The sequence below is a fragment of the Erithacus rubecula genome (genome assembly GCF_903797595.1).
Source record: "Erithacus rubecula genome assembly, chromosome: 21".
In the NCBI taxonomy this organism is placed as follows: domain Eukaryota; kingdom Metazoa; phylum Chordata; class Aves; order Passeriformes; family Muscicapidae; genus Erithacus; species Erithacus rubecula.
The window spans coordinates 4,821,735-4,848,642 of NC_136673.1; the positions used below are offsets into that span (position 1 = coordinate 4,821,735).

At 55.4% G+C, this 26,908-nt stretch overlaps 2 protein-coding genes across 17 annotated transcripts in view; one reads left to right on the plus strand and one right to left on the minus strand.

Annotated features, from left to right (window-relative positions):
* Nucleotides 1-26,282, minus strand: ASS1 (argininosuccinate synthase 1). Of its 3 annotated transcripts, none has more exons than XM_079324545.1 (15): nt 26,152-26,282; nt 23,730-23,841; nt 23,194-23,262; nt 22,766-22,954; nt 20,251-20,307; nt 19,780-19,854; nt 16,796-16,866; nt 16,384-16,414; nt 12,780-12,870; nt 10,805-10,889; nt 9,745-9,809; nt 5,917-6,048; nt 2,300-2,456; nt 660-725; nt 1-213 (listed from the first exon to the last, which is right to left on the minus strand). In XM_079324545.1, exons 2-15 carry the CDS (start codon nt 23,835-23,837, stop codon nt 159-161), a joined length of 1,251 nt encoding a protein of 416 aa, XP_079180671.1. In that variant the 5' UTR covers nt 23,838-23,841; nt 26,152-26,282; the 3' UTR covers nt 1-158. The 3 variants fall into 3 exon arrangements, with proteins under 3 accessions (XP_079180671.1, XP_079180670.1, XP_079180669.1); XM_079324544.1 differs by having other exon boundaries at nt 26,156-26,180; XM_079324543.1 differs by lacking the exon at nt 26,152-26,282 and adding an exon at nt 24,454-24,554.
* FNBP1 (formin binding protein 1) overlaps nt 1-26,908 on the plus strand; it is a 385,839-nt gene that overhangs the window by 160,605 nt on the left and 198,326 nt on the right. The gene's annotated exons all lie outside the window — the stretch shown is intronic.

Sequence of the window (26,908 nt, forward strand, 5' to 3'; positions counted from 1 at the left end):
CCCGATTGCATTTCACTTGCAGCCCCGTAACAAAGCCGTCACCTCCGCCGCCACTCCGCTCCAGGGAGACGAGTTACAATTACAAATTGCCACCACAATTAGTGCTACTTCTTAGAGAAATTAGAAAGGGGAGCGGGAGGCTCGCGTGCGATTGATTGCTATTCATCCTGCTTTACGGTGACCTTGCTCTGGAGACGATGATATTCCTTCAGCCTGGAAACAGGGATTTAGAAAAAAAAAAAAAAATTAATTGTAAATTAACAGTAAGAACACACATTTCCTTTCAATTAATTTAAGCAGAATGAGGGGGCGTGAAGAGCAGGCGTTTGTTAAGGCCTGTACAGTTTAATTATTTTTTTTTTCCCCCCACGAGATAATGTAATTAATCTTAGAGGAGTCGGGGGGACATGGAAGATCGGGGAGAACAAAGCAGTTAACAGGCAACGGAAAAATTAAGAGCCCATTATGTAAATGCAGCGTGTTTTCCAGCACTGGAGTTGGGAGTGGTCTGAGAAATAAGTAAAATAACGAGGCTGGCTGTGCTGGGGAAGGCTGCAATTAAACAGGGCTGGTGGCACCCCAGTGTGGAGGGGGAGCTTGGTTCACCCCCAGAGCCCGAGGGAGGGAAGGGCAGAGCCCCGGGCTGTGGCGTTCCAGACCTGAGCGAGTTGATGTTGATGAAGCCGGTGGCGTCGGCGGGCTCGTAGTCCCCTTGCACGTTCATGCTGTGGAGAGAAAGGCACTGTCACTGCCACAGCATTCCCGGGGGATTTGGGGCTGCCCTTTGGGAAGGGAGAGGATGTGGAGCACCCCGTATCTGGCTGCTCTCAGCTGCTGCTGCCCCCTCATCTGCTGGTGGCTGCGGGGGCTCAGCTCAGGGTCCCTGCCCAGGGAAGGGCACATGGCTCAGGAACAGCCATGCCCAGGCCCTGCCACAGGCACAGCACAGATTTCCCTCCTTGGTCCCTCATTTGCATCATTATCACCCTTCCTCTCCATGCTCACCCTGTTCCAGAGCAATCCTACAGGTATGGCTGTCCCACAGCAGGCTCTGGGAAAGGGATGGGATGCTGGGCAGCTGACACTGCCCCTGCATGAACAGGGGGCAGGGACATCCCCACACTGGTGTGGGGGTTTTGGACCTGGCAGCCGATTCCTCGGTGCAACACTGAGCACATCCTCTTTCCCAAGGCAGCAGCCACCCACTGAATCCCAACAGTTTCCTACATCCCCAAAACACACAGCTCATTTCCCAGAAACCACAAACCTTAAAGGAGGAAGTGGAAGGAAATAAAGAAGAACAGAAAAAAAAAAAAAAAAGAGTTTACAACGATTTTACCTCCCCTGACGGGCTACAGAAAAACCTCTGTGCTTTTATTTTTGCTCATTCGAGTGGTTCTGACCTGCTCTATAATTACGTTACTTTCTACCTACTGTGCAGAGGCATTTCCACACAGCTCTGCCTCTCACAGCTTTCTCTCGGGTTCCTGTGACGCCGTCACTCAAAGGCTTTCAAACCAGCGATGTAGAAATCAAAAAGAAAAGGAAAATGGTTGGAGACGCAGGGAGAATAAGTGCTCCTGCTTTTCTCTCCCTCTCTCTTTTTCCTCCGTCCCACCCCCCTCCATCCTCCTTTTTTTTCTTCCCTCTTTTTTTTTTCTTTTTTTTTTTTTTTAATACTTTATTCATTTAATCTCTCCAAGTGAGAGTGCGAAGCATAATGAAGGGTTGGGACGGATTATTAGGAGCTGTTGATTTTGAGGGGGAGGGAAGAGAGGGAAAAAAAGCCAGAAAAGAGAAAGAGAGAAGATAATTTGACTCCGACTGATCTAAACTCATTCGGGTGTATTTATGGCTTATAAAGTGTTTACAGAGATTGAAAGGAGTTGAGGGAGGGCTGAGGGGGGAGCGAGCAAGCGAGAAAACAACACGAAGAAAAAGGGAAAAGTCAGAGGGGAAAAAACCAATATTGACTTGAAAACACAGCTCGTGCTTCAGCCGGGTGCTGGGCTGGGCCCATGGTGTCACTTGTGCCACTGGGGATGGGATGGGATGGGGATGGGGATGGCGATGGGGTGGGGATGGGGTGGGGATGGGGGTGGGGATGGGGATGGGGATGGGTATGGGGATGGGGACGGGGATGGGATGGGGATGGGGATGAGGATGGGGTGGGGATGGGGATGGGGACGGGGATGGGGACGGGGATGGGGATGGGGATGGGGTGGGAATGGGGTGGGGATGGGGATGGCGATGGGATGCTCACCACTCCTGGCCACCCTGGCTCCCAAGGCCCACTCACCTGACCAGCTCCTCGTTGTAGAGTGACCGTGGGGACTCCCTGCCCAGGATGTAGACGTGGCCCTTGAAGACAGAGAGGCGCACGGTGCCCAGCACCGGCTCCTGCGAGCGCCCGATGCACTCCCGCACAAACTCACACTCGGGGCTGTGCCAGAAGCCTGAGGACACGAGGTGGGGTCAGCAAGGGGCTTGGGGAAGGCCAGAGGGGCCTGGGCATCCTAGGGTGATCCTCAGGCTGAGTCTTACAAGGGTAATTTCCAGGAGAAGGGATGCAATTGCAGGACTGGGAGGGGAAGTGAGATGCTGGGACCATGCTGATGATGTGAGATGCTAAGCCATGAGGGCTGGAGATCTCAAGTGTTTCACTTCCCCTTGGTGGCACTCAGAATCCCAACTGGGAGATGAGGATGGAACAAACTAGAAATAGATCATGGGGCCATCCTTGTTCCAGCTCTGCTGGGCACGGGTGATGGTGCAAACAAAAAGATTTGTTAAGTAGGTGTGAAATTGCCACTCAAAACCCAGCATCTTGGGAGGGCCAGGTGGAGACAGATAGATGGACACAGAAATGGGGAGGGATCACCTCCCAGCCCCCCAAGAAGGGGATGAGCCATTCTCCCCTAGGAAAGGCAGAGTAAGGTCTGCCCCAGCCTGTGGACTGTGCTAGGGGGATGCAGCCCCACAGGAATACTTCAACCCAACAGCTCTGGGAGGGGAAACCCCCTCAGCAATGGGGGTCCCAGTGGGGCAGTCACCCCAGGAATTCCCATTCCCCATTTCAGAGGGATGCAGAGCAGAGTGCTCCCCCAGATCACACAGCTGGGCTGACTGGGGCTGCATTAGGCTGTGTTTTGGGGCACAGGTGTCTCAAGCAGCCCCAAGCAGCCCCCTCAGCAGCTCTTTACCTTCCCAGACCCTCCAAAGTCAGTGAGGCTCAGCTTGTCCCTGAGGAGCTGATGGGACATGAGGAACCAGTGCTGGCACCATGGAAATCCCCATCTAAAACTCCAGCCTACTCCTGCCCTGGCCCCAGTGGGGACAGCAGCCCCTGGCAGTCCAAATGCCCTGAGCTGGAGCCCAGGCTGGGTGCTGGGGTGATGTGCAGTCACACCACAGGCCCCCAAAACACATCCAGGGGGAGCAGCTGTTGGCACTGCAGGTGCATGGAGGGGCCATGGCCCTGTCTGCCCCCCCATGTCCCTCCTGTCCCTAAGTATGGTATTAGCCAGGCAGTCCTGGGAGACCTGGGATAAAGCCCAGGAGATGTAGAAGGAGATAGAGGTGGAGAAAGAAAGAGCCCATTCACTGACCTCCGTCATCCCCTGTTTTATCTCTCCCATCTCACACAGGTGCCCTCTCACCTTTCCCTTCCCAGCTGGGCTCTGGGGCCGAAGCCATTAAAGAAACAAACAATTTCTTTTGTTGTTTGGCCTCAGCAGCCCCTGAGCAGGGCCATATCCTGCAGCCTTGTCCCCAGGTTTGTGTGTAGCCCTGCCCCAAGGCACAGCACCATAGCCCTGCAGCCCCTCACACCAAACCCACCTCCACAAACTGACCCCCCTCAGGGGAGTATGGGGACCCCTTCCCTAAAATCAGCACTGCCACACCAGCAGGAACCCAGCTCCAGGCAAATACACTCATTTTTTTGATACCCACCCTCCAAGCACAACTCTTCAAATAGCAGGATTGATGTAAGAAATCCCTGCAAAAATAAACCCCAGCCACATTAAAATAATAACCAGCTGCTTAAATCCTGACTCTGACAGCTCCAGGTGGGAGGAAGCATCTCCCCCTCCCGACCCCCCACTGCAGACACTGGAAGCCATCCCCCTTAATGACCTCCCCACCCTCCTGCCCTAATCAGGGCACAGGCAGGGGGACAATGGCATTTCCGCACCTGGGGAGGAGGGAGCTGCCTTCAAAGCCACCCTCCACAATGGGATCAATAGGAACAGGGGGAAGATAAACACTAATTCTCCTTAAAACTGGACTGGCTGCAATAATGAGGTGTTAAAGGAAGGTGAGCTTGAAAGCCTGGCCTCTGGCACAGCACGGGGACCCACGGGTGCTCACTGCACCCTGTTGGGGTTGTTCCTTGGATTTTGGATTGGATGGCAGGCAAGTCTAGGACTAAGCTGGAAATCCCTGGTGATTCAACATGTGGAGTCAGGGAAACTGCAGCCTCTGCCTGGCAGAAGTGGGGAGGGAGAATTTAAATCATGGTTCCCTGAGTGGCTTTTTAACCTGGTGGCTGCACAACAAGACAGTGGTTAGGAATAAACACACAAACAGGTTTATGCCTGAACTAAAGAAAAAAAATAGTCCAAAGAAAGGCAGCCCAGGTCAAAGTCTAATAAAAATGGCCAGAGGCAAGAGTGGCACCAGAGAATGAATGAGGGCAGGGGCTGTGATCCAAGAGGAAGGTGAAAAAGGGTTCTGCAGCCCCTGTCAAGGCCCTAAAATATTATTTAAGCTGCAAAGGGGCTCAAACATTAAATGCCAGTCGCTGAGGAAGATGTAAGAGGGAATGTCCTTGGAGGGGAAGGTGACAAGCACTGGCACCAGAAACTGCAAGAGAGAAAAGTTGAGCCAGTCCTACTGGATTATAAATATAACCTTGATCAGGTTGTTTCCAGGATATCTTCCATAGGAGACCCCACAGGAATCATCCCAGCCCTTGTGGTCAGAAACACCTGAAAAGTGATGGGAGGAGGGGCTGGGAGCCTGAGAAATCAAGGCCTGTAAATGATAAATGTTTGGCCATGGGGCAGGAATCTCCCTGGTGTGGGGCCTCCAGGGATGACAGCTGTGGGCACTGGGGTTTTGAGCCCACTTAGGACATTTTGGGCTAATCCTACTTCCTTCAGCTTAGCACCAGAGGCTGGGCTGGGGTGGATCCACCCCAGGGCAGTGCTGGTGCTCCTGCCAGGGAGCTGCTCCCTGTGGCACAGGAGGAACACTGAGCTGTGACCCCTCCAACTCAGCCCTGGGTTTGGTGCTGTGGCTGCTCCACAGGGGTAAGGACACAGGGCTCCCCTGCTGTCCTTCCCTACTGGGATGAGTATCCCCTCATTCCTTACAGCTCCCAGCCCTCTCCAGGCAGTGCTGTCCTGTCCCAGACTGGGAGCCCCAACCCGCAGTGCCCCTGTGTGGGCTGTGCACCACATAGCACTGCCAGGACCCTCCATCCCTCAGGAGTGCCACACTGCCAGGGCACAGGGACAACTCTCCAGCTGCAAACGCCATGGCAGGGTATGAACTTTAAAATTTTGGTGCCCCATATCCCAGTGTGCATGAGGCAGAGGTGGAGGGGGATGGAGGGGGGAGCTGGGGAAAGGTGACATGAGAGGGGCAAAAGGATGGTGAATTACATCTGAATGTGCTGGTTGGGGTGAGGTGGTGGCACTGGGATGGGAGAGATGCCATAAGTAAGCCCTCATGGAATATGGCACTGCTCCCAAAGTAGGCAGGAACAGAAAAACAGGCTTAGTGTGGGGTTTTGTCAGCCCAAAATCCACACCTCGATTTTACAGCCAGAGGGACCTTCAGCCTCCAGCAGCAACGAGGGAGGTTGAGGAAGGGGAGGATGCTGCTGTGGCAGGAATGGACTGTACCTACCGTTGTACACCAGCTCTGAGAATTTCAGGGAGAGCCCCTGCTTGATTTTCCGCACTTCCCGGTCCATGGTGAAGGCCTCGATATCTAAATGCGCCTGGTGTAGGATCGTCCCTGCTGGGGTCTCATAGATACCTAGCCATTTTTCCAGGCAGGGGGAAAAGCAGAAAAAGAGAGAGAAACGAATGAGACCAAAACTGTCAGCAAATGACAAAAAATAATGACTTGGCTGACAGAAGGAGCCGTGGTCGAGCGCATTCAGTCTCAGCTCGCTGTAAAATGCATCTGTCATTATATTCATGCTGGGGCCGAGACAGTCCACTCCGCACCTTGCGGAGAAAATTTCTAGATTCCCCTCTTTGAAGAGGCACTCTGACGAGGCTAAATGACAGGGTTTGGGAACCGATCCCCCCACCCATCCGTGCCCAACGGTCTGCTGCTGAAAACCTGTAATTAGCAGAACGAGCGGGGCACAGGCGTGGGGCTGCAAACCCTCCTCTCCCCTCGCTGGTGAGAAAGGGCCCGTGCGTTTGCTGGGAAGCAATGAGGCTACCTGGGGGCTGGCAGGGCCCCCCAGTCCCTTCCTGCTGCCCCCCTCCCCATTGTACAAGGCCTGGGGATGGAGGATGTTTAATTGTTTTGGCAAGCTGCTCCTTTGTTCCAGTCGTTCAGGGCTTGTTTTGTGCGTGATGTGGTTGTTTGGTGTTTAAATACGGGTATGGCCATGCAGTTCTCCCATCCGTGTTGGAAATGCTGAGCTGGTCTGGCTGTGAGTGTGTGATGGGAAAGGCTGTAACCTGCCCACAGTCAGGGCTGCTCCACCAGCATGTCCCTGTCCCCTGCCTGCCTATGGGAATAGTCCCTTCCCAATGCTGGGCATCTGCTATGGTGCAGTCATGGGAATGGCAAAAGGTACAAAGGAGCCCTGTGGGAAATTGTCCCCACTGAAGGACGTGTCCCCAACCAGCCCCAGCCCCAAGAGAGGCTGAGGAGAGCCCACAGGACTTAGAACTTAACCAGGCTCTGCTCTCTCAGTGCCCTGGAGAGTGGCACAGGCTCGGCAGTGTGGCCACAGTCCCACAGGTACAACAGGACCCACGAGTGCAGCAGCCCAAGCCTCTTCCATCAGACCTCATCCCAAGCAGTGCCCATGACTTCAGCATCCTACAGGCACAGATCTGACTGTCCCAAAGGAGAGCCAGCCCCTCCTCTCCAGCCACCCCAGCTCAGGTGTTCACCAAACACCCATTCCCTCAGGACTGTGGGAGCAGACAGCCAGGTTAACACCAAGCCCCAGCTGTCCCCATGGGCACAGCAGTGACACAGGGAGCTGCTCTTTGGCCCCTCCAGCCCCTGACTGTGGAGCTGAGCTCCCCACTAACACAATTAATATTCCCTCTCCTTCCCCTTAGGAGATGTTAAAGCCAGTTTGGGCTAAAGATTTGGGTACATGCCTCAACCCCAGCTCCTGCCCCTCTGTGGGTGCTGGGAGGCAGGACCAGAGTGTGCCAGCTGGGGCAGAGGGGAGGGCAGCTGACAGCCACTCTCCAGCCTCACCACTGCCGAGGAGACAAGAGACACCTTCAAAGTGACACCCGCAGCATCTCCAAGTGTCTATTTTCATCTCCCCATGTTTACAGGAAAAAGACAGAGGTGTCAGCACTGCAGCCCAACGATGCTTCAATCACCCCATAATTACTGCTAAGGAAGGGGGGTCCGGAGCAGGGGGGACATGGAGGGAGGCAGCCGAGGAGACAGCTGCCGCTACTTAAAATTTTCTAATTTGTAACCTCGGCTGTCACTTCACCTCCATCCGAGCAATTTCTCTGTGCTGAGTGCGGGCTGTCACTCCCGACGTCATCCGCGGGACAGGAAGGGATGCGATGCCTTCCCGAGGGGAAGGGCAGGGAAATGGGAAAACGCTCCCAAATTTCTACCCCTGCTTCAGGGCTGAGGCTGAGCCTGGAGGCCGAGTTTGCCTTGGTGCAGGGAAGGATTTTTCCACTTCCCTCCTCCATCAGCTCAGCGCATCCAGAGGAGGAAAGGGAAAAAGGAAAGAGCCAAGGGGAGGAAAAGCCCCAGCCGACAGCGCCGCTCGGCTTTTGGCAGCGGCCGTCCCCCTCCTTCCCTCTTCCTCCCCACTGATTTCATTTACTTCACTTAATTAGCCCCCCTTCGGAGTTAAAAAGATAATTTGATAATGAGGATGTGGGAGGGAGGGAGGGCAGGGCCGTGCCCCGCTGCAGCCCCCGGCCCGGCCGTGCCCCCCGAGCACCCAGCCTGTCATCAGCCACCCTCCTCCCGCTAAAACAAATAAAAAACCGAGTTAATAGCGCTGAAAATGCTGCTGCGAGCGGACCGTGCGCCCCTCGCCCATTAAAGCCTTAACGAAGCCTAATTAGGAGCTTAGTAAAAATCAATGCAAATGAATTTTTCCTCTTCTCTGACTTCCCGGGACTGGGGGATGAGGAAGAAGAGGCACCTTCGCTGTCACCTCCACCACAGGGAATGCTCTGGCCATGCTGCTGCCCGTGCCTCAGTTTCCCCTGCACAACCCCAAATCTGCAGGGCAGCCACACACTGCTGGGGTTTAAAGGATTGTCTCCTCCAAGCCCAGCTCCCATCTCTTGCACCATTGATCCCAAATCAATTTTGGAGTCCAAAATGCTCCAGGCAGGGGTGGGGTCACCCTGAGCTGCTCTGCACCCCAAAACCCTGGGAGAGAACAGCTACCCACAGCACCCTCCTGTTCTTGCCTGCTCCCATCCCAGCTCTCCATCTCTCCCACACCTCACAAAGCAGATTTCTGGGAGGTTTCTCTTCATCCCAAGAAGCCAACCAGGGTCAGAATCCTGCTCAAAGCAAGGGGGGAGCCACCCCAAGGTCCCATCCCCACCCCAAGCTCTGCTCCCCCAGCGCTGTCCCCAGACCCCCCGGCACACAAACACAGCAGTGATTGCTCAGCGGTGTCACACAGGAGACAGACGTGACAGTTAAATGGGGTTTAGAGAAATTATTAAATGCTGGAAGGGTCACTAGAGCGTGTCAGTGCCTCTTAAAAAAATAAAATAGATTTTGACAAATTACTCAGCATCCTGCGTGCAAATGCGCAGGCTGGAGTGTGCGGGTCAGGGTTGGGGGTTTTTTCTTCCTTCTTTTGGTTTTTAATTTGATTATTCAAACAGATCAAATGATTTGGGGTTTTGTTTCCTTGCCTTGTGGTGGGGAGGAACACTGCAGGCTTAGTCTTACCAAAATATTTGCTGCTGTCCTGCGCAGAGGGCAAGTTTATAGAAGGGAAGCATCTAATTAACTATTAATGAGATTTAAAACAGAAGAGTTGGAGCAAGGAGTTGGGAAATGATGCTGAGCCACCTCCTTACTTAGTTTTGCACAGGGCAGCTTGTTGTCTCCAGAGGTTTCCAATGAAATTGATCCCAACAGAAGATCAATATTGGGAGACATGGATTCAAAAATGTGGAGATAAATCAAACATTTGCTTTTAAAAAAAAAATAAGCATAACAGTAACTTGCATCAACTTCCTGCAGTTTGTACAGGTATTGGAGAGTCTGGCACCATCCAGGAGCACAAGCCTGGTGTGTTTCTTGGGGACAGCTCTCACCTGGAGGCACTGGGACCCCTGGGCTGGTGCCAGCAGTGACAGTGGGTGGGCAGCTGCTGTCATGGGGAAATCTCTGCCAAAAGCTGATGGGGAGGGAAAAGCTGAGTGCTGCTGGTGTGACCTGAACCAAAGCACCCCAGGATTACTGAGCACCCATCATATCCCAGCATGGTTTTCCCATATTTTGGTCTTTCCAGGGCAGGCTCACCTCTGGACTTCATGCCAACGAAGCGATTCTCCACGATGTCAATGCGCCCGACCCCGTGCTTGCCCCTGTGGGGAGAAGGGAGGTTGCAGCAATCTCAGCCCCACAGGTGGCTGTGAAAGGTGGGTCAGAGGGGTGGACAATGGGGAAAAACCCTAAATGACAGCAGGCCAGCCTCTGAGCAGCACTGCTGACCATGAGCAGGGACCCCAGATAAAGCAGGTGACAAGAAATGGATTTTTATCTCCACCAGTCTCTCACTTGTCACTGAGGTCACCAGTGCTGCAGGCAGCCATGATACCTGGGCTGGAAAATAAACTGGGCAAGGAAACAGGACATGGAACAGCTGTATTCCCAAAGTAAGTTTAAAGCTACTTATTAACCATTTAATAAGTGAACTAAGTGGGAAAGTTCATTCTCATTCACCACCAGGAGAATAAAGGCAGAGGCACAGAGGAGAATGGCCAGGGACTGGGTGGCACTTGGGAGGAGTGGGTGCCCTCATGGGTGCTGCAGTATTTTTGGGAAAACTGAGAATAGTTCTGTGCCAGCAGCACCAGAAATGGAGCATGGGGTGGCACAGGAAAGAAAACCCCAAAGGAGCTGCTGCTGTGGAGACAGAAATAGAAAAGAGCAATGAACCTGGCCAGCTGGTCTCCATGCACCAAAAAAGTCAACTCTCCACACAAAAAGGACTCTGAGCCCTCTTGGGGAGACAAAGTGAGGCAAGATGTCAGAGCAGGGGGACAATGACACAACTGGGCTGGGACAAGGAGTAAAGGGTGCCCTGCAGTGGGCAGGGCAGCTGGGGCACATGGGCAGCCCAGTTCAGAGGATGTTTTAATCCTCCTCATGCACAGTGAGCAGAACCCTGGGTATTTACACCCTCGTGCTCCTGGCATTTATGGTACAACTGGGACCCAGCTGGGGCCATCCCATCACTGGCCACCATCCCTGGGCCCATCAGGACGTGTCTGCTGTGAGCACCCTGCTTCCACCCCGTGCTGGGTGCCCTGGGGATGCTGCCCTTGTCCCTGTGCCAGCCGGACAGGGTGGCACTCACGCGATGTCGTTGAGGTACACAAAGAGCTCCAGGGCTGAGGAACGAGTGGCTCCATCCCCAATGTTGGTGACCTTCACTGGGACACCTGCAGAGGCGGGGAGAGAGGATGGGCAGGATCAGCCAGTGTCAGGATCCCCCCGGAACATCATCCCGTGGGCGTTAAATAGATGTGACAGATATGAACTCTAAATAACTTCTTAAAAAGGCATATCCAAGCTGGTGCGAGGGGGAGGCGAGGGGAGGGGGACCCACCTCGGGAGAGGAGCGAAATAAATAAATAAAAAAGGCCATAAAAACGTCACCCCCCCCCTTTTCCTCTCTCTCCTCCCTCTCTTTTTTTTTAGGGCCTGTGAAATTGCAACCAGGCCCTTAACTAATTGAATTTCACGCTCCGCAATTGTCTTACAACGCCGCACCTTCTGTCCCACCAGCCCTTGCCGGGGAGGGGGGACAGAGTGACAAATGTGTGCCCCCCCTCCCCTCTCCAGCACGGGGGGTGTCTGGGGGGAGCCCCCACACCGGGGCTCGCCTGCTTGCACACGCACCCCGCGGCGGGGTGCTCCCCGCCATGAATTAATTATTGCACCTTCTCTTTCTTTTCCCCCCTTAATTTTTTTTTTTTTTTTTTTAAGGGCATCGGGCAGGAGCAAAGCAAAGAGGGGTGGTGGTGGTGGTGGTGGGGGGATGCTGAATAGAAAGAGGCATTTTTCTTTAGCGGTGTGAAATGAGCAATAAATGTATTAGGAAGCTGACAAGGGGGCTGCGGGGCCCACAAAGAAAAGCGGTGCGGAGTTGGAGGCTAATCCCCCCTCCATCTGCCCTCCTCATTACCATTTAACGCACTATCAGTTGCCAATCAGCCTCAATGCCTCCCTTTCTAGTCTTTATTATATAGGCGCCCGCAAGAGCCCTGTCTAGTGATGGGGGCTGTCAGCTCCCCCCCACTGCCCCCCCCTTAAACCCCCTATTTTCCAGGGGTTTATAAACTCAGTTGTAAATTGCTATTAAATGTAAACTCGCGGCAATAATGAACCTTAAGCTGCTTCTCGGCGTGGGCCCCCCCACCCCGCGCCCTCCCCTCGCCCCTGCTCTTTCTCTCCTCATCCTCCACCGGGATATTGGCCGGGCTCCTCTCGGCCAAGAGCCGACGTTGTCGGGGCTGTTGTTGCTGAAAGCTGCTTAGCCTTTGAAATAGTTAATAATTAGATTAAAACTTCAAATAAATTAACTAAGGGTTGAATGGGCTGTCGGGAGGGGGGCTGCTCCTTGCAGGGGGATCGTTATAATGGAGCAGGGAGGCTGGCGGTGGGGAGGGGGTGTCCCCTCCCAGCAGGGTCTCTCCACAGCCTGTGCTGGGCTCCTCACTGCTGCCAGGATGGAGGGTGGCACGGGGATGGCTTTGCCTGGCAGGGGTGGAGATGCTGCTCAGTGTCACCTCCTCAGTGCTGGCTCTGGGGCTGGGCCTTGCTGTGTGTCCCCAGGGATGTAAGGGAGCATCCCTGGCTCCTTCATGGTAGCATCACTAACCAAATCCTGCTGAGTGTCCTGTCTCCTTCGTGGTAACATCCCCAGCCAAATCCTGCTGAGTGTCCTGTCTCCCTCGTGGTAACATCCCCAGCCAAATCCTGCTGAGTGTCTCCCCAACTGTTACACTGGCCAGCATCACCTGTGTGTCCCCAGAGCCACCTGCAGGAGAGGGGCCCTTGTGCCCACTGCACCCTGATGGCTCACACTCCTTCACATTCTCATGGGTGTCCCAAAAAACCCCTGAGATCTAACCAGACCCCCTGTACACCTCAAACAGCCCTGGGGTGTTGCAAGCACCATCCTCAGCCCCAATGTCACAAGTCGGGGGTCACCCATCTGCTCCCACCCTGGGGATGATCTCAGCTGCCAGAGAACCCCAGTCTGGCTGGGAACTGGGGCTAGTCTTGGGGGTCCAGGGACAAGGGTCTGGCAGCAAGGAGGCTCTTACCCCGCTCAAACTGGATCTCCAGCACGTCCGGGGTGTCGGGAGATTTGGCTGGATCACAGGTCTTGGTGTAGAGCCCGGGAGGAGCCTGGTTCTGCAGGGAGAGGGAGAGAAGAGGGACAGTCAGTGGCATTGCCATGGCAAACACACAACCCCGGAGTGCATCCCCATCCTAAAACACATCCCCTTGCAAGGAGTGCATCCCTCATCCCAAAACACATCCCCTGCCAGGGGTGCATCCCCCATCCCAAAGTGCAGGACCAGCACAGCACCAACCCTTACCGGGGGCCCTGGGAACAAAGGGGTTGGCAGAATCAGCCAATTTTTCCCCTCAACTTGATCTCATCTTTTCCTCCAACGCCCCCACAGCTGGAGGCGGGATGGCTGCGGAGAAGCAAGTCAGGCAGGGAAAAGCAGGACGCTGGCAGCGAGCGGCGGGGCGGGCGGGTGCCCGCACATCCCGCACCGCGGCCGGGCTGATTCGGCACTGACCGAAAAAACTAATGAGGAAACCTGACCCCAGCAGGTGCTCCCGGCACACCGGCTCTTTCATGGTGTCCCCGGGGTTAATACACACGAGGGAAAATAGAGCAGCAAAGCAAAAACCCATTTCAGAGCACATCAACCTTTATGTATATATATATTTTTTTTTCTCTGAGATTTATAGGGAAGAGGCATCTTATCTCCATCAGAGCCAGGCCAGCAGAGGCTCGGGTGCCGATGGTGAATTGCTGCAATTGAAGTGCGTGCCAGAAGAAGCGGGGAGGGGAGAGAGGGGGGCGGGAAATGTAATATAAAAAAGCTTTCCGTCCCGGAGAGCAAATGCTTTGCAATTTCACATGGCCCCTCAGCACTCACCCATGATGCGACTGCACAGGCTGACCCCAAAATACTTTCGGAGCTGTGTTAGTAAACTCCTGCCTCCAGAGGGACTCCCCACCCAGCCGCAGCTCCAGGAGGTGGAGGGGGAATGGAGGCTCAGAGCACCCGGGGCATGTGCAGCACCGTGGAGAGTCGGGCAGACTTTTAAAAGGTGCCGAACTGGTATTTCCCCACTAAACCCAGCTGGACAGAGCTGGAGCTCTGGGTATCTCCGGGCAGGGGTCCCTGCCTGCACCCACCCACCCAATGCCTAGCACACGCTCTCCCTGTTCCTCTTTTCCCTTTTAAAGCACAGTTCTTCTGCTCACTCAATCAAATTATAGAATAGTTTAGGATGGAAGGGACTTTTAAATGTCCCTTTTCCTCCCTTCTCTTGCTTTCCAGCAAGGAAAACAATTATAAGGTATAAAGGAAGGTGGGGCGGGGGAGCCCTAAAATAATCCAACAAAAACTGAATGCTCTTAAAAAAAAAAAAAAAAAAAAAAAAAAAAAGGAAAATTAATTTCTCTACAGAATAAGTTTTCATCTAAAATTTTCCCAGACAGGCAATAAGAATTTTAGTGAAAACTTCCATTGATTTTTGTCCAAATGTCTGCCAGCACCTGAGGGAACCCCACACAGCTGCAAGCACCTCCATCCCACCCTCCACACTGGGGAGGACCCCTTGCCTCACCCCAAACCTTGGGGTGCACAAAGCCAAGCACAGCCAAATCCTGGGAATACAGACATAGCTTCCCAAGCACTCACTGCAGCAAACCCCTCCTCAATTCCCATTTTATGTCATTTTTGCCCCTTTCCCTCGTTTTAAGGGAGAGGCAGGCACATCTCCCCCGTGCCCCCACGCACGGATTACACGGGCTGTGGATTTCAATTTTACATCATCTGGCCTTTCCTAGCCCTGATCACACTTATTAACTAGATGAACCTGTGAGAGATGATGAAAAACTTTGAGTTCAAAAGGAAAAGGTGGAAGGTGGTGGGAGAAAAAATACCGGAAAGTATTAAAAACTCTTTACTAAACATTGGAAGTCAAAGTCAGGTAGTTTCCAATTTTCCGAGCCAACTATGAAAACCCCTATTAAATAAAATAACTAAATAGAAATAAAAGTGACATTTGGCTTGCATTCCATCATTACGGTGTGAGTCTGTCCTCTTTTTATTCTCTCTCCTAAAAGCACAGTTCAAATGACAAATAGTTTGTTGCAGTGTATCAATGCCTTCTATTTATCTCTCCCCGCAGGGGGGCTAGTCCTGCAATGTCATCTTTAAAGGGGAGAGAGGAAAAAAAAAAGGGGGGGGGGAGAAAAAGGGAAAAAAAAAAGGAAGAGTGTGTGGAAAGTGAGAGAGGGAGGGGGAAAGAAAGAAGCAAGAAAAACGGGGCAAGAAGAGAAGAAATTGGAAGCAAATGGTCCATGAAGTAAACCATGATGCAGAGCTATCGATGCCGCAAATGGTTTATTCATCCGGCTGATATTGTTGTGCCCGGGACTGAATGAACTCTTTCAGAGTGCCATATGAAGTTAAAGCAAGTAAATTTCTATCTTTCTCCACATTAGCTGCCTCATTGCCCTTCAATCGGGCCTCACAGAGGCAGAAAATAGCTCAACCATCTGCTTTCAAATCCCTGCGTTTGGCAGGTCCCGGGGGTTTGGGGAGGGGAGCCCGCCGTGCCTGGCACCCCGGATCCTGCCACGGCCACCTTGTGCCCAGCAGCGCTTCCCGGGCCGGGAGGGGACAGCAGCGACAGCGGGGACACCGCGCTCCGGGACTGTCACAGCGTGAGGTGCCGAGCAGAGGATGCTCGGGAATGGGGTCAGGGCACCGGACAGCCCCAATTTCAGGCTGGGTTTGGGAAGGGAACGGGCTGGCAGAGCCTGGGGTGAGGAGAGGAGAGGAGCTGGGTGGGCAGGCGGGGTCAGGATGGGCGCGGGTCAGTCCCGTGTTACCTGAAGAAATGAACACCCATCCCTGTGCCAACCACTCCCCGAGGGGAAGAGACCCCACGGGAACCCGGCTCTGATCCACAGCCCCCCCTCCGGAGGGCACCAAAGGAGCGGCGGGACCCCCTCTCCACCTTCCCCTTGCTCTCGCCCCGCCGCAGGCACGCGTCAGCCCCGCTGCGGGAGCGCTGCGGGCACGGAGCTCCGGCGGCCGCGCTGCCTCTCCGCCTGCCTTCCCCTCCTCTCCCTGGCTGTCTAATTAGTGCTGATGGATAGTTTGAATAGCGGTGACCCGCTGGAGCACGAACAGCGCAGGCAGGGCCAGCAGGAACGGGAGCACGGCTCGGAGCGGCCGGAGATGTGGCGCTGTCACCGGCAGCGCCCGGCCGCCAGCCCCTGTTGGTAGCCAGGATTGGTGGCCCCATGGGTGCCCACAGGGTCCCCAACACCACCCATCCAAAGCGAGGTTTAACCCCGCACCCCCAGGGATAGCGGGCTGGGAAAGCAAGGAGGGCTGGGGGAGCTGGACACCCCGAACCTCTGCCACCCGCCAGCAGCTCTGACTGTCCCACCAGCACCGCGAATGTCTAATTGCTCCATTATTGCTGCCCCGCGACATTGTCCCCTCCAGTGTCACCCTGGAACCGTCCCTTCCCCTGCTCAATTAACGCGCCGGGGCGGCGGCGGAGCCTCCCCGCACACACGGGCGGCCCCGCCGTGAAATTTCCAATTAGGCTGCAAAGACACGAGACGCCCCCAGCCCCGTGGCTGCCGTGATCGATTACCTTGGGGTTCTCCAGGATCCCGGCTTCGTAGCTGCGGCAGGCAGGGAAGGAGAGAGAAGTCACTGCAGCATCTGCAACTTGCAACCCCAAAACCCGCCGGGATGAGACCCCCGCTCCCACCCACCCCGTGAGGATGGACATAAGGACGTGTTATGGATTTCCAGAGCATTTTAACAGCAGCCCTGAAAGGAGAGCCAGGCTTAGGAGAGTGCAGGAGAGGAATGCTGCCCCTTAGAATGTGGATAGAAAGGGAGGATGGAGGATTTGGTGTCACCCATGATCAGCATGAGGTGGGCAACCTGGGATAATAGATGTCCAAAAGGGTGTTCTGGACATATAGGTTGGAGGGGACTGGGACTCCAGATCGCAGGTCCTCACCTCAAAGGAGCTCCCCACTTGTCCAGCTCCTCACCTGATGTGCATTAGGTTCTCATCCATGCTCCAGGGCGTCTGAGGTGTCACAGGCACTGGGATCCCGTGTTTCTGCCAGGAAAGGGAGTGAGGGTAAGTCTGCAGGGAAAGCCAGCCCTCACTGATGCTGGCTCCCAGCAGGATCAGCCCTAAAAACTCAAAGGCACCACCCATGGCCACCAGCGGGGCAGCTCAGGGCAAGGTGGATTCCCATGGCCCTGACCCTGAGCAGCACCAGCTCCCACCACAAGGGCCACCTCAACAGGGACATCAGGGTCACTGTGCCTGCAGGAAGAATGGCTGTCCCAGCCCTGTCACAGGCTGAGAAGGGGCCCCAGAGCACCCCCTGAACCCCAGAGATGGAGACACCAGCAGAGATGTTGTCTGCTTTTCCTCGGCCCAGGGCCAGGATAGTGCAATGCTCTCAGGTGTGTGATGGGGTTGGTGGGGTGCTCTTTGCAGGGCCAGGAGCTGAACTCGATGACCCTGTGGGTCCCTTCCAACTCAAGATGTCCCACAATTCTATAATTCCCCCAGCCAGGCTTCTGGGCAAGGGGAGGTGACACGAGTCCCCAAATTCACAGGATGCTCTACAACCTCAAGACCACTAATGCTCTGTCATGGGGGCACAGCAACACATCCTCACAGCCTCGTGCAAACACATGGTAAAGCAGATACACCCCAAGCAGGTGGCAGTGTCCCTCTGAGCCTGGGCAGCTCGAGCATGCCATGCCCAGGGATGTGTGGCCCCACACCAGCTGCCTCCCCAGCACAACGTGCAGCACCGAGCCCAGCTCCCTAACAAGGTCACCAGCGTGCTCATTTATCCACTGACATTTCAATGGGGGAAATTGCCTGTGAAGATGAGGTGAATACACTGGGGAATTAGCAGGAGAGGTGATGGCAGCAGGCTGAAAACTGCTGGAGCCAGTGGGGATCTCATCCACCCTGGCAGGACACAGAGCTACAATGTGCCAGCTGTGGGATGGCCATGGCAAGGCAGGGATGGGGACAGGGGCTCCCACTGAGCCTGGGTGTGTCTGTACAGCCCATGCACTGCTGGGCAGCTCTGGCATTTCAGTGTCACCACAGCAGGAGCATCAGTCAAGGGCTCAGCTGAGGACAGAGGAGCAGGGGCTGGGTGCATGTTTCTTGTTTGTCAGGAACAGGGCAAGGAAATGCTTGTGGCTGTTGCACCACAGCCCTCAAACCATTCCCTGAGATGGGAGCCAGGTTCTGAGATCTAATGCTGCAGAGGGACTGACTCAGCCCTGCTCCTGGGGGACATGGCCCCAGGCTCATGGGCTGTGATTTGCTGGCTCCCCACCATAATTCCAGCACAGGGCCTGCTGGGACCCCCATTATCCAGTCTAGACACCCTGGCACAACTTAAGGCCATTTCCTCTTGTCCTATCTTGCATTTGCAAGAGCCCCACCATTGGCACACCCATCTCACCTAGGGTGTACAAGTGCATCTTTCAGACCTGAATACTCAGTGATCTTGAGCTGACCTGTGCCTCAGCCAGCCCTCTCCTGCCTCTGCCTCCTCCTGCAGCTGGGGAAGCCAGTACTCCCCAACCCATCCCCACCCCATTTCAACAGGGATCCTCCAGACCCAATATCTACAGAGCCAGGCAGGATTTCCTGGAGCCAAAGGTGCCAGTGCCAAAGAGGGATTTTGTCCCTAGCTGGCTCTGCCTGTGGCAAGGCTGATCCTGGAGCAGCAGCCAGGAGATCTTGGCCATTCTCATTAAGGTGTGTGAGAAGGAAGCAGCCACTGGCACAGATTTGCTCCCATATTTCAGCCCCTGGGCAGCAAATCCATGGGCAGAGCTGTGCCACAGTGAAACAGATCCTCACTTTCCCTCGCACCAATAGAGTCCCAAACATTCAGGCATTTTCTAATTTCCCCAGCACCAAGGTGAGCACACATATGTGCTCAAGGGAGCTGGCCATGCCTCTCCCTCTCCTAAGGATGAAAAAGAAAGGAAACCATACTTCTTTTTTTTTTTTTTTGTACAGATAACCAAAGACTGAGAAGTACTTAAACCCTCACCCCACAACATTTTGCTCTGGGAATGGGGCCCCAATCCATTCCATTTCCTTTCTCCCCCCTCCCCCTTCCAAACAAACAAAACAATCCCTACAACCAAACAAAACCCCCAAACCCAAAACACATGTTCCATTTTCCATATAATAAAACCACGGTGCTCTTAATAACTCCCCTATTTGACAATTTGTTTGGCAACATATGGAAAGCTCTCATAAACTCTCCCCTTCATAATACAACGGCAGATGGCAAACACAATCCTCAACACGCCGCTCTCTCCCGGCGACCCTAATGGGCTCAGAGGGCTCCTCACCTCATGCCACATCCCTCCAGCTCCACATCTTGCCTTCCCAGAGATTACCCAGGCAGCTTCTGTGGCAGCTATTTAAAAACTGCAGCAATTTTCTGGTTTATGCACAGAGCTGACTTTTCCCTTTTGATTGATTGAGCCGAGTTGTCAAGCATTTCCATGAAGTCGCTAAGAAAGAAAGGTACCCTGGTGGGCACATAAAAACCTGATGCAAAACTTCTAACATGTTTTATTGTAACTTGTACTTCAAAAAGGAAAGGACAACAAAGGTGAATGTATTTTCTTTGTCTGTTACACGAGTCAGGGAGCTGGGACCTGTTTCCTTGGAAAGCGGGTTACAATTAATAGCCAGGTAATTATGGGGCTTTTAGAAAGGAAGGAGAAAAAGAAAAATAGAGGAAGGGGGTGGGGGGAAGCACTGACCAGGAGGCTCCTAAGTGGTGCTGCAGGGATGTTGTGCAGGGTGTGCTGCTGTCACCCACCAAGCCGTGGTAAGCATCCTGTGGTGACTCTGAGCATCCCACGCTCACTCCAAGAATCCCATGGCTACCCTGAGCTTTCACAGCCACTTAGAGCAACTTTTGCTGCCCTGGGCACCTTGTGGCTACCCCACAGCAGCTCCTACCTTGGCATAATCCATCAGCTCAGGGCGTCCAGGGAAGCGCTGGTAAAACTCGGGCAGTCTCCATGGTGCAATAACCTGGCAGGAGGGCAGGAGCAGGAGATGAGAAACCCCTGCCCTCTTGTAGCCCCTGGGAGCCAGGACTCACAGGGAATTGGGCCCCCAGCTGAAATTTAATCTCCCAGCACAAGGTGGGAGTAAACCAAACCCCGAGCCTAACCAGGCACTGGATGCAAAAGGGAAACAGGCAGCATCGATTACCCAGCAGCTGCCTTGGTACTGTCTCCTCTGTGGCCTCGTGGTGTTTGGGGTAAAAAACAGGTCAATTAAGGATCATTACAGTCCCCTGAAATGCCAAAACGTAGCTGTGTGCAGCTGGTGGCTTGTTAAAGTGAGGCAGGGCAGTTAAAACAGAATTCCCAGCAGCTGCAGAGGGCCAGGAGCCTGGCAGTGGGGAGGGTGTGGGTGCCTTACCTTGATCTTGGGACACAGGGCATAGCAGCTGAGCTCGAACCGAACCTGGTCATTGCCCTGAAACACGAATGGGAGGTGCTGAGGGGTCACCCCACCCCTCACCCCATGTGTGACAACACACACATGCAGCCCCTGAGGAGCTGCTTGGCTCCAGTCACAGCTCCCTGGTGATATTGCAAACCTTGGGCACAGAGAGCAAGGATCCTCTGTCCCATGGGATCATTCCTGGTCCCTCTCCATAGCTGATTTAGACCCCAATACACTTTTCTGTGCTCAAAACAGAGTTGGGTGTTTTTTTTCTCCCAAACACATTAAAGGACAAAGAAGGAAGAGAGCAAGGTGGGGGTAAGACCACAGTGAGCAGAGGGATGCAGCAGCTCATAATTAAACAGTTCAGAACCTCCTTTTACTTTAATTGGCCCTTGCTGATTAGGTCCCACTAAAGAGTCCAGGTAGCTGGGAAGGGGCAAGAAGCAGTGGGAAGGATGGGAATTATGAGCACTTCCAAGGGAATAGCACTCACTGAAACCTATTTTCCAACCTCACCAAGGGTCGTTAGGATCCCCACCTCCCTCCCATCGGCCCGGAGGATACATTTACACCCGGGCTGGGAATTCCCGAGGCACTATTACACACAGGCAAGTACATCCAGCAGAGCACTCATTTCCCTCGCAGGCCCGAAACTGCCCATCTGCTCCGGCAGCGGGGACACCCAGATGGTCCCATTAAAACTCCGCAGCCGGGTCGGGTTACCCGGGGCCAGCCCCTGCCTGTGCCCGCGGCGTAATGGCTTGGGGAGCGCAGGCACCGAGGGTGCCCAGCCAGCAGGGAGGGCTGGTGGCACCTGGGAGCACGGGGGACACCATCACATCGGGGCTGTGCGACTCCAGGGCACCCTTGTGCCGGAGCTTTCAAGAAAAGCACGCTGGGCATGGATGGGATGGACAGAAAGGGGTGCAGTGAGCTGAGAGCAGCAGGACAGAGTTATTTCGGTCATGTAGTCCCCTAGATGTCCCTCTGTGCCATCCTCTGGGCGCTGGCATGTCCCTCGGCAGTCTCCTGCTGCATTTAACATCCCCCTTCTAGCAGAGTCCCCGCCGTGGGGACCCCTAAACCCTTTGCCATCCCCCCAAGGAGTCACCTCACCTGAGCCCAAGGCACGGGCTGTGGGAAGAGGAGGAGGAGGAGGCACCCGGCAGGTCCTGGGGTGACCCACTGAGCCCTCACCTGCCCCAGGTGTCCCCGCCCCGGGCTGGAGGTGCCGGGGGTCGCCCACGGTCACGCCTCGCCGGTCCCACCGCGCTCCCCGAGGGAGATTCCCCCTCTCCAGCGAGGGGCTGGCCCCGAGCATCCCTTTTCCACGGTCTCTGGCTGCCTCTAGCGGCAACGTGTCCTCCCTGCGGCCAGCGGGAACGGGACCGGGACCAGGACAACCGGGATGGGGACAGAGACAGCCAGGATAGGGACAGGAATGGGGACAGGGACCAGAAGAGCCGGGATGGGGACAGGTGAGGGCTCAGTACAGGGACAGAGCCTGGGACAGTCGCACCTATTCCAGGACACCCCTAACCATGCTGGGCTGTGCTGGCTCAGTCTCAGCTGGCTCCCAGCTGGGAAACTTCAGGATTTTGAAATTGCTGCCAGTAACAGAGTGTTCAGCTGTGACCCCAGCCTTCCCAACAGCGAGACAGAACCGAAATTGGGCACAGAAATCCCAGAAGTGAGAAGGAAGTGTTGAAACACGGCTGAGTTTTGCACAGTCCCCACAAAGCACCCACAAACCACCCTGTGCACCCCTCCTGGCACCCACAGCTTGGCCTGCACACTGACCTGCTCCCTCACCCAAGCACCTTGAGCCATCCCTGCCCATGTCCCCCCTTGCAGGGGAGGAAGAAATAGGAATGTCCTATAGATATGATTGCCTAGCAAAAGATGCTAAGAATATAGAAACTGTAGGTGAGATTGAAATGAAAGCAGTGTTCAGCTGAGTGGCTGGAGAACAGCAATATGGATGCCTGAAGATCTTCTCCCTGTGTTAAGATAATGACAGTTGCTGCAAATGTACCAAAGAGCAGCAGAGATGCTCTCCTGACAGGAAGGATCCAAGAGAAGGTTTAGAGATAAGAAAGCAGTAAAACATGGTAATGTATAGTGATTCCTATAGGTTGTATGTAAATGTTAGAGAATTTGTATCTTGCATTAGATTGGTTAGTGGAAATTAGAATATTCAACATAGAAGGAGATTTAGGACTTTGTAAAAGGAGACCACGCTCTCTTGCTCTTACACCCTCGGACACCCTCTCACTCCCTTGCTCTTATCCCTGCACCCCTCACCCTTGCTTTACCCCCTTTGTTATCTCACTCCTCTGGTCCTGCTTTGAGCATCATCTGGCAGCTCCCAGCTCAGCCCTTTTCACCCACACCAAATGCAATAACCGCAAACTTCAAGACCAGAATACACACAGCACCTGAGTTTGTCCTGACCACCATCCACCACCAGCTCCTACCCCCTGACCTTGCCCGTGGCCCCGTGGGCGACGTGCTGGGCTCCCTCTCTCTGGGCGATCTCCACCAGCTTGTGGGCGATGCAGGGCCGGGCCAGGGCTGTGCCCAGCAGGTACCGATCCTCGTACAGAGCGTTGGCCTGGACTGCTGGCCAGATGAACCTCTCCACGAACTCCCTGCTCACGTCCTCGATGTAAACCTGCCAGCAGAGGGATGTTCCTGATGGAGGGGTTGCTGTGGGGGAGATGCACTCCTCTGGAGTTTTAAGGATAGGGCAGTGAAAGGTCTTTTTGCTTTCTTTTTCCTGAGTGATGATAAAAGGCTTTGGGGCAAAACCTTTGGAGAAGAGATTTCTCATAGGTACAGTCTCCTCTCTGGGGTGTGTGAGACCCCAGGGCTCATCCCCATGGTGAGGAGCAAGGGGAGTGACATCGTTACCTTCTTGGCCCCCAGTGCCAGAGCTTTCTTTCGTGCTGCCTCAAAATCTTCCTTCTGCCCAATGTTGGCCTAGAAAGCAGTAAAATAAATAAATAAATAAAAGACTCTGTGTGAAACCAGACCACAAAACCCAGTACAAGCCCAGTGTGGCGCAGGGTATCATGCAAGGTATGACAGAGCCTGTGGTGGCTGGGCTTGAGAACACCCAGGATGGGCAGGAGGGGAGTTCCATCCCCTGAGGTGGATATCCCAGAGCTATGCCCCCCTCTGTCAAGCCCCTGGTTCCCTGCCTTCATTAGCAGAGGATCATTATCTGGCAGGGACAGGCTGTGCCACACGGGGCTGGCAGCTCAGCAGAGCAGCAGTGAGTTGGGCCATGGTTAACCAGTGCCAGCATTGTCACCACCACAGCCACACACACACCAGGACCCCCAATGCTCACCCAAGCCCCCCAGACCATTGGCCCAGCACCCCCTCCCCCCCCCCCCAGCCCCTGGGGACGGGGTTCCTGGGACAGGGTTCAATGCAGAGCTCACCAGGTAGGCGACAACGTCGTAGCCCTGCTCCTTCAGCCACACCAGGATGCAGGAGGTGTCCAGCCCCCCGCTGTAGGCAAGGACCACTGTGCCCTTGGACTGAGCCATGGTGCTGCCAAAGCAGAGGAAAAGGGGGTCATGATGCCACCAGCCCCTGCCCTTTCTGCAGCCATCAGCCACAGCATCAGGAAGGGCTGGCTGAAGTAAGAGCCCCTCCGGGCTGCAGGGAGCCAGGCCAGGGCTGGGGAATGAGGAAAAGCCACAGCGCTGTGACCATGGCCAGGCTGTGGCTCTAAGCCAGGGAGGACACCCTGCCTGTCCACCAACCTGCACACCCAGAGATAACTGGACAACAGAGGAGCTAGTTTTGGAGAAAAGGCTGTTTTGTTCTTACCTGTTCTCGGTGCTGGCAGCCCCAGCACAGCCTGCCCCACGCTCTGCATGTGCCCTGCCCTGCTGGGGAGCCGGGGCTCAGGCGCAGGCACCCGGCTGTGCTGGAGGCACAGCTCAGTGCCCTGCTCTGGCACGACCCAGCACGTCCCAGCTGTCTGCAGAGCTGCCACGGGCTCAGCCCCCAGTGCCCAACAGGACAGCAATGGTTGCAGGGCTGGGGGGGCTTGGCAGCATCTCCTAGAGCCCAGCCCAGCCCCAAGTCTAATTAATGCTTGCGGGGCATTTGTTCTAATTGTGCTGCACGTGTTTTCTGCCAGCACACAACACCTACGTGGGGATTCAGCGCCCTCACCCTCCAGTCAAGGATATCCAGGACTTCAGCCAGCAGCAGGAGGAGGTGAAGGACGCAGCAGCCTGGATCTCAGGGGAGGGTTGGGCAGGAAGGGGCTGCGGACTGTCCCTGCTGTCCCTGGGCCAGGCTGTGAATCCCAGGGCCCCACGAGGAGGCGATGCCAGCTGACCCTTGGCCGGGGGAGGCGGATGGCAGAGCCGGCCAAACCCTGTGCTGAGCAGTTTCACACTGCTGCTGCCAAGTCAGCACAGCGCTGCTCCTGCGGGCCGGGAAGGCGCCGAGCCGGGCTGCCCACCCAGCACCCCTCCCAGCGGGATGTGGTTACACCGGGGTGTGCCCCAACATCCCAGCAGAGCCAGTACCCCACGGGGGAAGGATTGGAGCCAGCCAGGGCCAGGCTCTGCCCCCCTTCTGCCAGCTTCTTGCTGAGGAACAAAGGGGTCTGGCAGCCCCATGCCCTTCCCCGCGGCTCCCCGAGCCTGCCACGCAGGCAGCACCCGGTGCCCAGGCTTGTGCAAGCAGCATTTCCCTCGTGGGGCTGTGCCAAGCTGGGTCCCTGCCCAGCGAGGTCCAGCCGTCCCTTCCTCACCGGGGCATTTACAGGAAGGCAGCCGCAGTTCCAAAACGGCCCAGCCCAACCCCGACGCTGCTCCAGCGGCTCCTTTGGAGACAACTTCCCTCCTTTAGTCCCAAACCCATCCCCGCTGTGGCCACCAGCATCGCTGTAGCGGTTGCCAGCCTGAGTAAGCACCTCCGAGACCAGGCATACTCGCCCTGCAAGTGGCCCAGCAGCGCGATAGGGAAATGCCTCCAACTTTTGCCTGCTCAGACATGTCCCAGTGTCGCAATGCCCGAGGGGCCTGGGGGCACCTTGTCCTGGTTCGCATCCTGCATCCCAGCAAGGGGGTGGGGCCGTTCCCAGCTCTGGAACACACGGCTCGTGCCAAACCCGCCTGCTCAGGAAGGGAGAGCCCCGAAGTTTCAACGTTCGGTGGCAATAAATCAGAGCAAACAAAGCTCCGTGAAGGGGAACGCGGCGGGATTTTCTCAGCCCTTATTATTATTCCGTAGCAATTTCCGTGTGAGTTGGGGCAGGGATTTTACTGGAGAGACTGGGGCTGCCAAAGGGAAACGGCACTTTCGGTTTTAAACCTAAGAAATAAATACGAAGAGGGAGGAGAATAAAAAGCCTGAAACTTTGGTAAAGAGAGGAACTGTCTTTGCCAGCCGGGCTGGAAGAACAGCCGGGCTGCTGCCTGTGGGCTGGGATGGAGCAGGCAGGGGCAGGCAGCAGGGATAGATACAGCCTTTCCAGCAGCAGAGGCATGTGCTCACTAGTGATGAGGTTTTCTTCAGCATCACTCCTCCACCTCGTGGAGGTCTCATCCCGCCCCCCAAAAATCCCCAGAGCAGAGCGGAGCACCGGCTGAGATCTCAGTTCCTGTCCCCTCAGGGAAATGGGACTCACTTGGAAACCCCCAGCCCATCCCAAAGTGAGCTAGGAAAGACTTGGCTGCAATCTGCACAGCGCTGGGAGGGGGCTGGCACCCCACTGCCCTGCTTCAGCACCCAGGGGTGGGGGGCACCCGCGGCTGGGTGAGAACGGGACAGACACGATGAGGGGACATCCCCCAAGGTCCCCCTTTCCCCTCCCCCCCGTGCCATGCCCACACTCACCCACTCCCAGTGTCCGGCTGCCCTCGGTGCTCTGGTCCGGTGCCTGGAGCATCCTCCCCCTCCTCCTCCTCCTTTATAAGCCGGCGTGGGCAGGCGGAGCCGCCGCAGGACAGTCCCCCCTTGGGCACCGTCCCCGGGAGAGGCCCTGCGCTGCTCCTGCCCGGCACGACAGGGAGAAAAGCTGCCCCCGGGCCGGGGTGGAACCAGTGCCCAGCCCCATCTCCTGCATGGCCGCTCTCTGTCCCCCCTCAGCAACCTCCAGAGCACCCACTTTGGTGTCATCCCCCTGGGGGACTCCACAGGGGTGGGAAAATGGGGGCAGAGGAGAGATGGTGCTCTGCAGCACCTGACTTTCCTCCCTGGAGCAGCAAGAAGGGGGAGGTTGGATTTATTTGAACCTCCTCCATGCAGGAGCCAGGGTGGGCAGGAGGGGACAGGACAGAGGGCTGCCTTGGGGCCAAACTCACCTTTCCCCTTCACACATGCCCAGGGCACCCCAGACCTGCAGCAGACCTGGCTTGGGAGGACCCAAAAGCTCCATCCCAAAGGACAGAGGCTTTTAGGGGAATCTCAGGTGCAGCCAGAGCCAGCTCCAGTGACAGGATCTGACCACGGAAGGTGCATGGCCACCATCAGCCTCCATGGCCCAGCCCTGGTGACTGTGAGCTCGGGTCTCCTGGGGCCCTCACACCCCATCCCACACCATCAACTAGGACTTAAACTCTTTTGGGAACAGCCTCCATCTTCATCATGTGCA